The 18,360-nt window shown below is 39.7% G+C and overlaps 1 protein-coding gene across 1 annotated transcript; it reads right to left on the bottom strand.

The window, feature by feature from the left end:
- Nucleotides 1-238: 238 nt before the first annotated feature.
- On the bottom strand, nt 239-14,216 carry TRIM58 (tripartite motif containing 58; the record flags this gene model as incomplete). Its single annotated transcript, XM_081231965.1, has 6 exons — nt 239-984; nt 4,999-5,099; nt 5,196-5,218; nt 7,107-7,337; nt 10,681-10,776; nt 13,794-14,216. The coding sequence occupies 6 exons, from the start codon at nt 14,214-14,216 to the stop codon at nt 395-397; spliced, it is 1,464 nt and encodes a 487-aa protein (XP_081088091.1). The 3' UTR covers nt 239-394.
- Nucleotides 14,217-18,360: the final 4,144 nt, after the last annotated feature.

Raw genomic sequence — 18,360 nt, 5'->3', positions numbered from 1 at the left:
GGGCCAGGAGGATCCCACATGCCGTGGAGCTGCTGGGCCCGGGAGCTATGGCCGCTGGGCCTGCGCCTCCGGAGCCTGTGCTCCGCAGCGGGAGAGGCCACAGCAGTGAGAGGTCCGCGTACCACAAAAAAAAAAAAAAAAAGAAAGTATGTGGAGCCATTTGGGAAAAGAGTGGTAAGACTGCTCCATTTCTAAAATTACTATTCTATACAATCCTTGTCCAAACACAAATATTTTATATTTTCTCTTTTGCTCCTATGGGAAAATGTCCATAGTGACAAGGAATGAAGTGCTGACCTAAATGGGGACATCTGTTGAGCCTTCACATATGTATACACTCCATTCTACTCCAGGAAACTTTGCTAGGTTTGGGGTGTATCTTAGCAACAGAATTTTAGGAAGGATCGTCTCTAATGTTAGAAGCAGGGTGAAAATGACCCCTGGATGCCCAATTTTCTAACTCCACTTCTGTCATAGGCGGTAAGATAAGAGGAGTCGTGTCACAAATGAAAAAATAAGGTCGAAGAAAACCAGAGAAAAGGTGATTGAACGTGTAAATATAAGACCCATTTGTGATGTTGTAAAAGGAGATTTCACCTGCTTCATAGTCCAAGAAAATCCCAATGCAGCGAGGCCATTCCAGGTGGAGGAGAGGAACTGGTGGAGAGGCAAGGACCATGTACTCACTCCCTTTCAGTAGCCACATGGCCCAGACCCCGTTCTCAGGAGATGGTGTGGTCTCCCCCTTTCTTGACACTGTGTCTTGACAGACACCTAACCCCCATTCTGCTCTTTCTCCCACCATGACTTCCCAGTAATGCCTCCCTGATGAGAAGTTTTGCAAACCCAGGATACAAGGCCATGTGTCAAATCGCTCAGGGTTGTTGGGGACATCCCTCCATAGTTCTCCATCCTGCACACTGCGCAGGTCAGCAGTCAAGAGGAGGCTAGGATGTGCTGTGGCGGGATCCAGTTTTATGTCAACTGCAGAAAGAATTTTGTGGAACATGTAAAAGAACAGAAAAGACTGGTGAAAATTTAGGAAGCCATGATATTGAGAACTGTCACGCCATTCCTCATTCTCCCTCTAATAACTCCTGGAGATAACAAAATATGTATTTCACCTTGCAGGTCGATGAGTGTATGCTTTATTGCTTTTGAGTGTATTCCACTGCTATGTCTGCATAATCCAGGACTCATTGCTGCCCCAATTCAAACATAACCATTGATGATAAGACAAACCATGTGCATAACCATTTAGATTCCTTTTATCTCTATCTAGAGCACTTTGGAAGATCGGAAGATCTGCATTTAAAATAAAATTTACAGCTCCCTTGGGATTATTTTTCTCCTCAAAGCCTATAGGAAAAATTCATTGGTATAAAATCCACCACTTTCAAAGCTATGTTACTATGGTAGGAAGAATTCTAAGATGACCTTCAGACCCTGGTGGTACTCTCATGATTCTGTTATATTATGTAACAAGAGGGAGATTATCTGAATGGGTCTAATAAAATCAGCTTTTAAAATCAGAGAGGTTTCTTTGGCTATCAGGCTGCCACCAGAAGTGAAAATCAGAGAGATTGGATTTGATGTGTCATTGCTGCCTTTGAAGATGGAGTGGGCCACCTGAGGAGAAGGGTGAGTGATCTCCAACTGATAACCTGCAAGGAGATAGAAATCTCAGTCCCACAACTGCAAGGAACTGCTTTACGTCAACAAACTGAATAAGCTTCCAAGTGGACTCTTCCCTGGACCCTTTAGAGAAGCCCAGCCTGGTCAACACCTTGATTTTTGATCTTATGAAATCTTAAGCAGAGATGCCAGCTGATCCCATGTGGTTATCTGACCCGAAGAACTGTGAGCCAATAAATGGATGTGGTTTTGGGTAGTTAAGTTTGTGGTAATTTGCTATGCAGCAATAGAAAACTACTACTAATACTGTGAAGTCCCAGTGAGATTGACATGAAATTTTATTTGTACGTATAATTAATAAATACATCTACAAATGAAATGACCTCAGTGAAGATGGGAGGATGTAAAATATTCAGTGTCTTTTTTTTGGTAAACATTAAAAAATAGTAAATTTCATTAATCATATTTTAATTTTTTATATACGAATAACAAATACTAATATGCTGACTGTTTTTCTTATTTGCCTCTAAACCACTTCTAGCTATCTTTTATTGATACTCAAAGCTGAATGGGTCACATAAGTAGTACATCATCTATACTATCCCATGGAACCACTAATAACTCCTGGAGATAACAAAAGGGTGCCACTATCATCCTCATATTGTAGATGAGGAGACTCAGAGTCCAGGAGATTATGCGATTTTCCCAAATTATATGATTTTCCTGTCATAAATAATGGGAATTGAAAAGTGGGTCTCCGTGGAATTGTGTTAGGCCTATTTAACAGATGTCATGTCATCATGCATCATTCCCACTCCAGCACGCTTATTTGCTCCATTTATAAGAAAATAAATCTGTGAAATAGTTGTTAATACAACTATCTCCAGTTCCTCTCCCTACCTCTTCTTTCTTCAACTCAGTTGCTCACCAAGACAGAATAATATCTTAAGCAAACGACTCCTTCTTCCCAGTGCCCCAGGCACTGATAAATGATCAGTCCTTAAAGTTCACCTTAAATGACTTTTCTGTAGCACTCAACACTGTTGAGAATCCTTTTGTCCTGGGAAACTTCACTTCTCTTTCCCAAAGACACTAGTCATCATGCTTTCCCTCCCTCTCCACTGGCCTCCCCTTCTTGGTCTCCTTTGCTGTTTTCTCCTCTTCTCCTCCATCACTGCTACTTGAGAAGCCAGTGGTCTCAGGATTGGGACCTCTTGCCTCTTTCTCAGAGCACTTCTGATGTGTTCTGGGGCTGGCAGACACATTGCATTAATTAAATTCCATTCACATGCTTACTAATTCTAAATATATATATCTAGCCTAGACTTTTCTCCTGGAACTCCATATTTGTAAATTCATCTGTCTACCTGACATCAACTTTTGGATATTTAACATTCATCACAGCATTGATGTGTCTAAAACCCATTTCCATTTTTCTGCCTCTCCTGCAGTTTACCTGTCAATGTAAACAGCAATTTCATTACCCAATTCTGGAGACTTAAACCTTGGAATCATTCACGACTTTTCTCCTTCTCTGACACCTCATATCTAGTCCAACAGCAGATCTTGCCAGCTTTGCCTTCAAAATACCAAGATTCTGTCCATTTCTCTGCACCTCCAGTACTACTACCCTTGTCCAATGGACAATCGTCTCTGAATGAATTATTACAAAGGATCCTAACTGGCTTTCCCACATCAAGACTTTCCCCTCTGTAATTTATTCTCAATAAAGCACACAGAGTGATCGCCACAAAACATTAATCCAATCATCCTATTCCTCCATTTACAGCTTTTAACTGATGTTCTATTTCACTTGGAGGTAAAGCATTGCTCACAGTGGCCTGCCTGTTGGGTCCTGTGCTCCTTGGACTTTTCTTGGCCTCCCCAGCTCTCCCCTCACTCACTCCACCACAGCCGCACAGAACTCCTCATAGCTCCTGGAATGCATCTTCCATATTTCCATCTTGGCACTCATTTCTGATGCCTGGAATGCTTTCCTCCAGATCAGATATTTGCTGAGTTATCCCCTACTGAGTGACGTCTTCCTTGATGATCAAATTCCAAATTAGATGCCCTAACCCCAGAACTTCTGGCCACCCTTAATTTATTCTTTTTTTCAATATTCTGTATCATCTCCTAACATTCTGTGTATTTTGCATAATTTAAGCAAATATATGCAACATGAAGCTGTAGATTTGTAAGTTGATGTTATTGTTCAATTTTATATGCTAATGTTTAGAAGAGTGGCTGTCATAAAATATACAATATTTGTGGAATTGATTAGTTAATTCAGTAAAAATAAGTGGGAATATGGAGACACTGATTATGAGAGTAGTAACTTGCAACATTTCATGCAGTTAGTACATATTACTCTGCCCATCAGAACACTGATTAAATCATTGAACAGGACTGATAAGATGGGCTTTCTCATCATGGGACAAAGTGGTTTCCCTGTAAGTAATAAAGCCACTATTTAGCCACTGTCTGTTTTCATTACTTGGTATAAATTGAATATAAAAAAGAAATTAAAAGTATTGAACCGTTACTGTTTTAAAAAACAACATAATAGGACCAAACAAACTAATTGTAACACCACAGAGCCTACAGAGAGTACTTAAATATAACTGACCGAATATTTTTGGCTTTATTAACTATCTAATTTAAGAAATTCATCAAATTGCCAGATAATAAAATAATCCAAACCTTATATTATTTGATACACTGCAATGCTTTCATATATTGATGATTTTTTGTTTTCAAATATGTTTCATTTTGTCCTCCAAACAATACAATTTTTTAGCATTTTATAAACAAGGAAATGGAGATTGATTACAACTAATGTTACTTATATCACAGCTAATATCACTTTCAAGCCCACCATTCTAACCAAATGTAGCTTATATGGGTATCAGTGACTCTGATATTCTTTCAGACTATTCAGAAGTATCCCAACATTCTTTTTTTTTTTTTTTTTTTTGGAGCACGGTGTTCTCTCCCTTCCTCCCTTATAGTTTGGCATAAACGTGTGACTCACTTCTATCAATAAAATCTTCAGGAAAGCCATGTGTGCCACTTCGGAGTAGTGCATGATTCATCATAATCTTGCCCTTTTCCATGGCTACCAGCAACAGGAAGGAGGTGGGGCTCTGTCTGCACGGGTTCCCAGGCTGAGACTATGTGAAATTAAAGCCTCCACAATCTAGTAATCAACCTAAAACATGATCTTGAAATAAAACCTTTCTGATTTTAGCCACTAAACTTTGGGTTCTGTTTGTTACTATAGCCTGACTGGTACAGTAACAAATTGCAATAAGAGCCAAATTCCAGGTGTCATAGTTCCTCGAGCTCTAAAATGCAGCCTACCTTGGAACTTTCTCAACATTTCCCTCATCCCAGGGATGCGACACATTGTCTTCAGCTCCATGGGGATGGTCTCCGGATCCAGCCGTGTGACACTCTTACTTCTGAGAAGAGCACAGAACCCATAGTTCTCAGTAGGGTTATCCACCAACCTCCCCAGCCTCTCCCAACCCATTCTTTGATTCAGAAAGTAAACATACCGGCTCAAGGCTCCTCCCGCACCCTGAAAGTGAAAGAGAAACACAAGTAAGTGTGAGTTAGACCTCTGAACTGCTTTTGATAGACTGGGGACACACCATGAACATCTCTTTAGGAATTATTGGAAATCATTAACTATTAAGGTAAAACTATAAGAAACATGACTCTCTCTTAATAAAAGATAAAAACAGGCTGTTGTTGAGTTTTCTCATGAATTTAAAATAATATAATCAGTTTGCCTCTATTAAAATAAAATCAGACCATACAAAGTTTAGGTTAATTCCTATAATATCTATTGGTTTAACTATTTTCTGAATTGATAATTCTGACATTTGGATATTTTAGTAAAGAGTTACATTCTGTGAATGCAATTAGGGTAAAAACAGATTCTAAGTATCTGCAGAATTTATTTGAGTAACAGTGAAAGGTTAGACATAAAATGTTGCTCTCAATGTCCTTTTAAGAAAACCCTAAATTCCTCATTCTTTGAACCGACATACCATGTCTAAATTACCTAAGTGGATAAAAATAGAAGTCATTAATATCTAGCAACATTTTATCTCAAAGTAGATTATTAAATAAATCACCTGCATTGCATTTCCCCTCTCCCTCTAAAAAATAGCCACCTGTCAGATTAATTTTGACAGGGCATAAAAACAGGGAAATGATTAGCTTTACTTTTCATCGGAATGACAGGCCTTGTTTTTGGCCATTGCAGGTGAAATATAGCTTACTGGTACTGAGAAAGAAACGGAAAAGAGGGTATAAAAATGAAACTAAATTATTTGAGAATATATTCTCCCTAAGATTTATATTATAAGACATTTTAACATTTCTTCAGTGCTAATAAATGATAACTTTATATACATTGTGTTTTGAGATATGGTAAGATGAGACAATGAATATTATTGAAAATGCCAGAGTTCTTGTGTTTATTTACTATCTGAAATTTAGAAAATTTATTCCTTTCTGACAGTTTGCTCACTAGGAAGTGGGCATAGCAATACTAATAAAAATAATAACAGTACTAATAACAACAACACAAGTTTTACTGATATATAGGTATATTGAAGACAAAATGGGACAAATTAAATAAAAATGTTTTGTAAATGCATTCATTTAATGGCCCCCCACTCTGTAACCAGTGCGATTTATCACAGTACTTGTATGAGGATAGGAATTACTTAGTTCAGAAATCCCTAAATGAGGCACTGGGGATGAGGTACAATGAAGCGTGCCCGGAACATTTCTATTGCAATGAGTTCTATCATGATAGCATGCATCCAGCAACAACGATGACTTTCTCAATTCACTGGGGACTTAATGCTTTCAAGGAGGATTAAAAGGAAATATTTCCTTTTCCCTGTTATTTGTATCTTTGCTCTATAATCTCAAATATAGCGTGGGCAAGCGGCATGGAGTCCAGGTAATCTCTCCCTACTCCACCTGGAATAGTCATGCAATACGGGCTAGAAAATTAGCATTTGTCTTAAACATTAACATGCAAATTTCAAGGTGGACAATTAAAAATATTACTCATACTTTTGGCTATTGACATTTAAATGGGTTAACAAGACTTTTTAGATTGGCCTGAAATACAGCAATATCATCATTGACCGATTTTGAGGTTATAGATCGGCCTTTTTCTGTTTAGTCATATGTAAATCATTAAATTGATTTTAGTTTTAAAAATATTTAAGTTTTGTCTTAAGTATGAACTATTTTATATGATTCTCTAGGATCCCTTCAGATTCTGATACTAGGATTAAGAATTAAGATGCTTTCCAAGTAAATTCTAGGGTGCCCTTTTCCTAAAGATCATAAATGCTTAAGCTGTTTGTCTCTGAAAGCTGCTATTTGTCGCCTTGTTCTCAGGTCTGCCCATCCCTCCCCTCCCAGGCACCCAGCCCCACCTCCAGCAGACCCAGGGCTGGGCGCTGGCACCTCTCCTCCAGCTCCTCTGCCAGATCCTTCAAGGCCCTGCTCTGCTGAACCAGCCGGTTCTTGGTCTCCCGCAGTCTCTGCAGGGTGGCTCGCTCCTCCTCCTCCAGTCTTCTAAGCTGCAGTTGCTCCTCCAGGGCTAGTAAGCCACGATACTTTTCAAACTCCAACCTGAAGCGTTGCCTCTGCGTTGCCACTTTCTCCTGGAGTGACACAGTGCATCAAATGATCAGCAGTAGGGGCAGAGCATTTGGCTTCCACCTTCACGGATAGGATGACGAAGCTGGAGAAGGCAATGTCTGGAGTGATCTCATCTTCATAACTCTATGAACGGACCCACTGCATTTTAACAACATGCAGAAGCCACAGAATACTCATGAGAAGTGGCCTGCTAGAGTTTTCAAACTTAGAGTTTGAGAAATACTGTTGGATTTGGGATCCCATTTCCATGGACTTGAGGACAAGGCACTTTCATATTCACGTTTCAGTACCATATATAAAATGGGGGAGGGCTTCCCTGGTGGTGCAGTGGTTGAGAGTCCGCCTGCCGATGCAGCGGACGTGGGTTCGTGCCCCGGTCCGGGAAGATCCCACATGCCGTGGAGCGGCTGGGCCCATGAGCCATGGCCGCTGAGCCTGCGCGTCCGGAGCCTGTGCTCCGCAATGGGAGAGGCCACAACAGTGAGAGGCCCGCGTACCGCAAAAAAAAAAAAGGGGGGGGAGGTGGTGGGGGGAAGAAGGGCCTGGGAATTAGAATTAAATATCAAACTGTTGAGCACAGTGACTAACACAGAGTAGTTGCTCAATAGAAGCTAAAATTTACTATTAGTCACTGGAATGAGTGGAAATAACTGAATTATGAAGAGAGATTAGAGAGACCTGGATTTGTAAATGTGAATAAGAAAATGTTTATAGAGATTAGAAAATATTCCTCAATAATGTGGTAACCATGAAACTATAAGGCTAACATTCTCTGCAGAGCCAAGAAAGAAATAAGTTATTCTCAGGTCACTTATTGCAAAGGTTCAGGGAATTCATCTTGATTTCTACCCAAATCTCACCTCTATAATTTTTTAATAGACCTAAGGAACACATTTTGATACAGCATTAATATATCTAAATGTTATTCTCTGGAGACTGGTGTGTGGAAATGTAGCTTTAAACTAAGAATAAGAGGCAAATTGCCCTCCCATAGTCTCTCCACATGTTGAATCCTCTGGTCCATTATTAAACATTATACCATTTTGGTTCAATTTAAGAACACAAGCTAGTGCCTTTAAAAGAATTCTAATAATGATTTTCCTGAAATTTCATAAGACACAACTCTTTCCTCCAATTTCCCATTTCTACCTCCTTCTGCCACTTTCTAAACAACGAGATTCATATAATTCTGACCTCTTTAAAGTCAACCAACTGTGAATTCCATATTCTGATCTGAAAGGTACAACTAATTGAATTTCTCCCCCATTCTCCATGTTGGAGGCTGTGCTATTGAGGAGTGGTGCTAATAACTCAGTCATTGAAAAAAAGTGGAATTATATTTGGGTCATGAGAGATAACATGGTCTTGAAGGGTTTTAGTTGCAATTCACTGTTCTCTCATATCATCCTTCTGAGTACTACAATTATATCTATAGATACAGAAAGGCTAAGGGTTTTCACAGAATTTAGCATTTATTTTATTAAGCCCATACTAGTTGCTTTTGGCTCACATAGATACATTCTCAAAGGTAAAAATCATGCTAGTTTATTTGGCCTAGGACAGGGATCTTAGAATCATCTCTACTTTAGAATAATCAGCGGAGGGTTCAAAAAATGAAGGAACCCATATCTCAGATATGGAATTTCTGATTTTGTAAATTTGTGGTCAGGTCAGGATTAAAAACAATTGACTTGGGCTCCCCTGGTGGTGCAGTGGTTGAGAGTCTGCCTGCCGATGCAGGGGATGCGGGTTTGTGCCCCAGTCTGGGAAGATCCCACATGCCACGGAGCGGCTGGGCCCGTGAGCCATGGTCGCTGAGCCTGTGCGTCCGGAGCCTGTGCTCCGCAAGGGAGAGGGCACAGCAGTGAGAGGCCGCGTACCACACACACACACACACAAAAACAATTGACTTGGATTGTTAGCATGAAAAGAATAAAAATTATCAATAAACATCACTGTCAATGAACTTTACATATAATATACATAACTAGGGGAAAAGATAAGACTTATCACAGAACAAAAATATAGCAAAAATAATCCTTATGAAAATATTGTCAGAAAACAGAGCACAAGACAAAATTTTTGAGAAAAGAAGAAAGAAGTATAAAAATAAAAGGGTTCCTTGGAGAAGGACAGAGAAGAGAAATATTTTATAAAATAGGTTCTATATATATTATAAAACATATTATATAAATAAAAACACCTATGTAATTTCTATATACAGCTTCTCAATACTGACCCTATTGACATTAGACCAGGTGATTCTTTGCTGTGATTTTTTTGGGGGAAAGGTGACTGTCTTGTGCATTATAGGGTGTCTAGCAGCATTTCTGGCCTCTACACATGAGCACCCACCCTCTCCCAGTTGTGACAACCAAAAACATCTACAGATATTACAAAATATCTCTTGGACGGCAACACTGCACCAGGTTCAGAATCACTCTGTGTATGTCTGTGTGTGTGTATGTATAAATAGGTAAGAGAAAAAAAGAGCTCGTGAGAGGCTTCCCTGGTGATGCAGTGGTTAAGAATCCACCTGCCAATGCAGGAGACATGGGTTTGAGCCCTGGTCCGGGAAGATCTCACATGCCGTGGAGCAACTAAGCTCATGCGCCTCAACTACTGAGCCTGTGCTCTAGAGCCCGCGAGCCACAACTACTGAGCCCGTGTGCCACAACTACTGAGGCCTGCATGCCTAGAGCCCATGCTCCACAACAAGAGAAGCCACCGCAATGAGAAGCCTGCACACCGCAACAAAGAGTAGCCCCCACTCGCCACAACTAGAGAAAGCCCGTGCACAACAACGAAGACCCAACACAGCCATAAATAAATAAATTAATTAATTAATTAAAAAGAGAGCTGATGAGGTATGATAAAGAGAAAAAATATTTATGGATGACTGAAAAAGACTGAAAATTCAGACTGTCTTTCTATATGTAAGATGATGACTATTAACCTGTATTTCATATGTATAAGTGATGTGAAATATTTACTATTTCATTCATCTAACAAATATATATTTTTTAAACTAGCACTGACAGTACAAAACTCTGTTCTAGGTGATGCAGTGAGTTAAGATGAGTAAAGTCAACTGAGTGAGTAAGATCAAGATCAGTAAAATTTATTTACAACTTGGATTGGGGTAATATTAACAGAGATAAAAAGAACACAACTGTACAATATAATTTGAGGGGATGAGGTGATCCAGGGTGAAACTGAGATTTTTTTCTTGAGTACCTATGTAGATGGAACAAAAGTGCTGGAGTGCTGGTGGAAGAATGATTTAGTGACCCAAATTTGGATCCTTCAAATAGGCTAGCCTCCTGAACCCCAATATTCTCTCACCTTCCAAATGACAGTTTTCTTTCCCACACTGGCCTCCTGAGTCAAGGCTTCCTCCATCTCTTTCCTCACATGTTCCTGGGCCATCTGAAGCTTTACCTGTTTGGGAAGATATGCTGCAGCCATTACAGATACCCTCATTCAGTTCTTAATATTGACTGGGTATGGGGGGAAATACAAAGATCAGCTAAAACAGGCCCTAGAAAACATATAAAAATGTTCGACCTCGTGAATAACTGTTAAACATAAATATGTTTTTAAATGTTGATGCCAGATGGAATCAAAGATGTATCTAAAAGTGTGTTCATTGTACTTTAAATAGTAAAACTGTAATTAACCAAAGTGTTAAAAATACGGGAGTGAGAAAATTTTTTTTTCACAGGATGGAATTAAAATACGGCGTTGCAGAATATTTAATGACAACAAATACAAGTATAAAGAAAATTAAAATAAGTATACTTCATGCAACTTTGCACCAAGTTTGAAAAATAAAAATGCTTATGATGAATATATAAAAACTAGGCAGAGACCAATGAAAATATATTCAATAAAATCTCATGTACTAATTCTTGGTTGAAAAGTGATGCTATTCCTTATATCTATTTATTTCAACAGCTTAAAGTTATTTATTACTTTATAATCAGAAGTGTATTTATTATATTTGGCAGAAGAAAACTTGTAAGTTAATATTTACTAAATGAAAAAGAAATACAGAATGTCATAAATCTTACAAGGGGTAGAAAAATAATTTAATGAAAAGTAAATCTCTTTCAACCCTAGGACCCTGCTAGAGGTAAACACATGTATTTTTTTGTTTTTTGTTTTTTAGTTTCTGGTTTATAACAAAGTGAATCAGTCATACATATACATCTGTTCCCACATCCCTTCCCTCTTGCGTCTTCCTCCCTCCCACCCTCCCTATCCCACCCCTCCAGGCGGTCACAAAGCACCGAGCTGATCTCCCTGTGCTATGCGGCTGTTTCCCACTATCTATCTACCTTACGTTTGGTACCGTATATATGTCCATGCCTCTCTTTCGCTTTGTCACAGCTTACCAGGGCATGTTTGGGGACAAGAGTGATTGGCTAGTTTTGCTGGATCGAATGATTGGTTTAGACAAGAGCTATAGTAAGAAAACTTAGGGCCTTAGAATGTCTTGATTGATAGGCTAAGGAGTTTAGAAGATATTTATTTGGTATTTAGTTGAAGAGCTACTGAAATAGAGAAAACTTCCTTAGAAATATGACATTATCCATGCAATATAGTACCTTATGGATTAAAGGAAAAAAAGGCAGGAATATATTTCAAAAGTCTAGCTAGAAAGTAGCTAGCAACTGAATTTTGCAGAAGACAACCAAAATCAAGAAGAAACACTAAGAAAGATATTTCTTGGTAGGTCCAGATGGAAGTTGAGGGAAAAAAATCATAAACCTTCATTTAGAGCAATCAAAGTTAAAATAATAATAATTATTATTATTACTAATTATTTTATTATTATAAATTATAATACATAATATAAATATACAAAATATTATAAATTATATATCATTAATAATAATTTGTTAATTAAATGAATTAGTATCATTTTAGAAAGTTGATATTTGCACTTTATTTCATTGTGATAGTACTTCAGGTAAAGGTCAGTAGATTTAAGATGATTTTTAACCCCCTTTGTGCTAGCAGCCGTTTCAGATATTGACAATTTAAATGTGTTCAGAATATGTCTAAAAACTTTTGATGAGCACCAGCAGGGAGAATCTTATTCATAGGGTTTCACAGATGCCACTTTTGTGGGCCAGGTAGTCCAATATGAGTCACCTTTTCATTGAGGATGCTCACATCATAAGTCCACAAATATGTGTTGACTACATAAGGGCCTGTGTGCTTAGCTACTGGATTTCTACTTCAGAGTAACATGCATTGGCAGGCTTTAAAGGTGATCAGAGCCCTGTGCCCATCCAGACACTATTCTTAGCAAATGTTCAAACATGAAGGTTGCTTTATGCACCCCAATGTTCACTGCAGCACTTTTACAATAGCCAAGACATGGAAACAACCTAAATGTCCATTGACAGATGAATGGATAAAGAAGATGTCGTACATATATACAATGGGATATTACTCAGCCATAAAAAAGAATGAAACAATGCCATTTACAGCAACATGGATGGACCTAGAGATTATCATACTAAGTGAAGTAAGTCAGACAGAGAAAGACAAATATCATATGATATCACTTATATGTGGAATCTAAAAAAATGATACAAATGAACGTATTTACAAAACAGAAATAGGCTCACAGACTTCAAAAACAAATTTATGGTTACCAAAGTGGAAAAGTCGGGGGGGGGGATAAATTAGGAGTCTGGGATTAACATATACACACTGCTACATATAAAATAGATAATCAACAAGGACCTACTGTATAGCACAGGGAACTCTACTCAATATTCTGTAATAACCTACATAGGAAAAGAATCTGAAAAAGAATGGATATATGTATATATATATAACTGAATCACTTTGCTGTACACCTGAAACTAACACAACATTGTAAATCAACCATACTCCAATAAAAAATAAAATTTTTTTTAAATGAAGGTTGTTTTGGTGACAATATTAATTAACATAGAGATAAACACTATGCAAAAGCAAGACATTATACAAATGATAGTTATTCGGAAGTGTTTCCAATAACTACATGCACCTGTAACTAAGAGCCCATTGGACAACACAGCCCTCTACACCAGAGCTTTAGCTGTGGAACCCAGATTATCAACATCAGGAAAATTAAGACGAGCATGAAATTAAATGTCCAGGGAGAATTTCATGGGAGAGGAGGGCAACCTAAAATAATGGTATGTCTGAGCTCCTGAACAGGGGTCCCAAAAGGCGGGGTGTGCACGGAGCAAAGGCATGGAGACCCCAAGGTGAATGTGAGCCAGGAGGGTGGTTGGTGTGGAGGGCACAGGTCATTCAGATCAGATGGTAGCATTTGCCTCTGTCCCTAGCAAGGCACTCTTCACACCTCTGACTCAGTCGGCTCCTCTGTTACACATCAGCATTTCCAGACCCAGGAATCGTGGCCCTCCACGTGCCGTGGTAACACCTCTCACCTGGTAGCACCTGGCGGCCTCCTGCAGCGGTGTTGTGCGGTGGCTCCTGTGCTCTGGGGTGGTGTCACAGACCCAGCACAGAACCTCCTGGTCCTCCTCACAGAAGCGGCTCAGCTCCTCGCCGTGCCTCACACACAGGCGCGCCCCCGAGGGCCCCGTGCCGAGCCCCAGCTGCCGCACGCTGTCCACCAGGCTGGCCAGCTGCCTGTTGGGGCGGAAGCTCTCCAGCCTGAAGGGACCCCGGCACTGTGGACAGGCATAGAGGCCGCTCTGTGCACTGTCGGACTTCTCGCAGAACTCGGAGATGCATCTGAGGCAGAAGCTGTGGCCGCAGTCCACACTGACCGGTTTCTGCAGGAAATCCAGGCACACTGGGCACCTGGCCTCCTCGCACAGCCGCTCCCCGGGCCCCCCCGAGGCCATGGCCGGCTGGGCCTCGCCTGGCCCTGCTGATAGCAGAGCTCCCTTCCCCAGCTGCCTGCGCTATCTCCCCTGGTGGTCTGGCGCAGAAGGGAAGAACCCACAGCCTCATGAGAAACAGACCCAAGATGGGTTTTATCCGCTGGCCAGAGTCCAGATGAGCTACTCCCAGGGAAAAGTTGTAACTCAGGCACCCTCAACCACAAGGATACAATTAACATTCTAGTTACCCTAGCCTCCTAGGAAACTGATCATTTCTAACGGAATCCCTCATAGTATACCTTATTGGAACCCGAATTCTCATGTTTTCACTGTCAGTAAATTTGGAGAATTGCTTAGCTCCATTATTTTCTTAACTACCCCATGACCTTCTTATCCTTATACGGCATAATGATTTCTTAAAGTTTTTTTTTTCCAAACTTTATTTTTTCTACCGCCTGTTAATTAGCCCATGATAAAAAATTTGGGTAGATGGGTTGATAGGGAGATCCAAAAAAAATGTGTGTATAATAATGATGGGTCTATAGCCCAACAACAATGCAAAGCATTTAAATAAATACCTGGCCCAGTGCAGTGAGTCCTATAATGACTGTACACATGTTATGATTGTTGCAAAGCATATCTTGGAGGTGGTAAAGCTGTAGGTTAAGGCATTGGTTATAAGAAATAATTCAAGCATATGTGGCACCTGTGAGGTGGTGAAGGCTGAGAAAGATATAGAAGAAGAGAGATAATTTGACAGAAAGGATGTGATCCCTACTTGGGATGAATATGGTGAGGTCATTATGTCAGCCAGAAAGTAGACAAATGTGGAAAGTGTCTGTCATCTGCACAAAATGTAATTTTCATTTTGTTGAGTTTGAAGCAATGATGGGCATGGCATGCCTGTAGCAAATCCTTCAATCCTTTGATATGTGTTCCTCAGCACAAACTGCAAGTCTCGGACACAAGGGTAAGAAAGAGACAAATGACCCAGCTCTCAAGGGAACCTTAAGATGCATCAGGAGAACTCATACAAGTATAAACTAATACCTGGGAGAAAGGACACTCACCAGTGCTGCAAGAATATAACAGGGCTTTTGAACTAGCCTGTGGGGTTGGAGTTGGGCCCTTGGGAGTCTCTGAGTTAATAACTGAAGGGTGACTACAGGCGGATCATAGGAAGGGGACTCTATCAAGCAGAACAGTCAGAGGGCACAGGGTACACAAGATGAACTGCTGCTGGAGGGAGCAGGTTTGCCCCAGGACATGAGGCAGCCAAGCAGGCTGGTATGTGTTCGAGGTGAGGATGAGCGGCAGAAGATAAGGTCCCAGTGGGAGGCAGGGAGAGATGACTCTTGTCCTTGCAGCTCCTGTGTGGTTTGTGGGTCCTTATTCTAAGGCCCAGGGCTTGGCCTGGAGCTTTGGTGGAGGGCAGGGTCTAAAGGGTTTTGAAGTTGCCTACCTAAAGGTTAGGTGGATAATTAAAACAGAGAGATTCTTTGAGAACAAGAAGAGACAGTTATGAGCAGAACATCAAAGATGTGAATTTAGAAAAGAAAGGAAAAGGGCAAAAGTCTCAACAATAGAAAAGCAGACCCTGGTCCCAGGCTGAAGACTGTGCCACTTGCTAGATAAGGGGCTTTAGACAAGTTTCTGTACCAAACTTCCTTTAAAATATGAGGACATTGTTAATGCCACTCCTACAGGGCTGTTCAGAGGATTGAATAAGCTAATAGATGTCACACATTTGATACAGGTTCTGGCATGTAGTATTTATATGTAATTAAAGAAAAAGAGAAGAAATAGCTAAATAAATGGATAATTAGAATGTAAGCAGGAGACATTTTTTTTCTATTTTCTTCAATATTATATCCCTAGTAACTTGAAGAGTAACTGACACAAAAGACACCCAATGAATACTTGTTGAATAAGTGAGTGTGGGAATGAATGAACAGAATCAGTACAGTTTATCCTAGAGGCTAAAGGGGGATAACATTTCAGTGACTATATTATGTCAAATGTAAGATCCATATTTTTCTACATTTTACATATATGACTTTGACTTATATTGCTGTGACTCTTGAAGATGCTAGAACACATTTCTATGTTATTTGGAGACATAATAAAGCATCCTATTGCTCAAATGTATGGAGGAATTAATAGCTCAGCTCACTTGAATGCAGATTTCCTAGTGCCTAAAAGGCTAAGGGAAGGTCACTGACCTTGGATGTGGGGGTCAAAGTGGTTTTCAGGAGGGTGAGATGGAGTGGGTGAGCTGACATCAGATGGCACTTCTTCCCTGACTGGTTCTAGGGTCACTGAATTTAAGCTCGGCTTTGTCTCTAGCACTGGGGGGCTAGGAATGACCTCTGTACCATTGTTCTTAAAAAAACAAATTTTCCTTACAGTGCATTTGTGCAGGTAAGTGGTGGACTGGATTATAAGTAGATGTCACAGTATTTACAAATGCTATGTGAAATGCCTTCCTGAAGACTTTCTTATTTAATAGGATTGGTCTAAATTAAATTTGTGTTTTCTCATGATCATTCTTCTGGGGTGAATAAAACACATCTTAACCACATTTTGGTGCACCCACTCCTGGATCCTTACCCTGACTCCTTTCTCTGATTCATTTGCAGATCGCATAGTTCTAAATCTTTTAGTTAATATCCTCAGTCCTTGCCATCATCCTTCTCTAGTACTCCACTTCACGTGTGTTCTGCCTTCTCTGACACTACAGGATTCTCCTCCTCTGACCATTCCTCCCTGCTCACCTTTCCTAACTACTTTGACTTCGTGGCTTTGGGCTCCTGAACCATCTCTCCAGGATATCCGTATTTTCTTTCCTAGCCTGAATCTTTTTCAACAAGGTTCTCAGATCTCTTGACCACACCTTTGCCTCAGCTTCGGGAATGTATAATCTCCTAGCCCCAAGCTCAGCCCACTCTGTAATGAAAACAACAAAAAAACAGCCAGCACAAACCTCAAAAGCAACTGACACAGCACTTTCCTTCCTGCTTGTGGTTTTTAAAAATATCTCTATTGGTTGTTGTTTTTTTTCTCAGTTTTTCCTCTTTTTTATTGTTTTTTAATTGAAGTATGGTTGATTTACAGTGCTGTGTTAGTTTCTGGTGTACAGCAAAGTGATTCAGTTATACATACATATGTGTGTCTATATATGTATATGTATATACATATGTATTCTTTTTTATATTATTTTCCATTATGGTTTATTCCAGGATATTGAATATAGTTCCCTGTGCTGTACAGTAAGACATTGTTTATCTATTTTATATGTAGTAGTTTGTATCTGCCAGCCTCAAACTCCTAATTTTTTCCATCTTTCCCCTTGGATAACCATAAGTTTATCTATGTCTGTGAGTCTATCTCTGTTTTGTAAATAAGTTCATTTGTATATACTTTAGATTCTATGTATAAGTGATATCATATGGTATTTGTTTTTCTCTGTCTGACTTACTTAGCCTGATAATTTCCAGGTCCATCCATGTTGCTATAAACGGCATTATTTCATTCTTTTTTATGGCTGAGTAGTATTCCATTATCTGTTGGTTTCCATTTCAGCAGCTGTATCCTGCATTTTTATTGTTCCTGTTCCCCTGAGTCTATATTGATAATTCACTGAGCTTAAGGTTGTCCTCTGTAGACACAGCTTCAGCTTTCACTGGCTATGTAAGGGGTGCTTCTATGGAGGGGATTCAGAGAAAGTTTGGGGCAGAGAAGTCTCCTTGTGACTGTGAGTGATCACTGAAAGTCTCTAAGACACTGATCAGTGCAGTGGGAAAAATGCTGGCCCTTGGCCTGTTTCCCATGCATATGAGCTCCAATCAGCACATGTACATGTTAATAAAAGTAGATTTATTCAGTAATGTTATATTCAAAATTAATTTATGTTAAGAATTTTTTAAGTGATTTGATGGGTTCAAGGACAAGAATGTTATCTTATTCGTATTTTACTCCAAAGTACCTTCACTCTGGGCCTGCATAGAGTAAGGGGCCACTATAGCTTCTGGAATAAATTAATACATGCAAGGCCCTGTGTGAGGTTTGTAACACTCTCTGAAGGAGGTGTTGTAAACCACATCCATATATTAAATGTGAGAAATTCGAGATGTGAGCAAATGCAGGTTTGTAGAAATGGGCCCTG

Source organism: Mesoplodon bidens (genome assembly GCF_964165515.1).
Source record: "Mesoplodon bidens genome assembly, chromosome: 4".
NCBI classification, from domain to species: Eukaryota; Metazoa; Chordata; class Mammalia; order Artiodactyla; family Ziphiidae; genus Mesoplodon; species Mesoplodon bidens.
The sequence above is the reverse complement of the archived record's forward strand: the minus strand, read 5'-3'. Positions and strand labels throughout refer to the sequence as shown.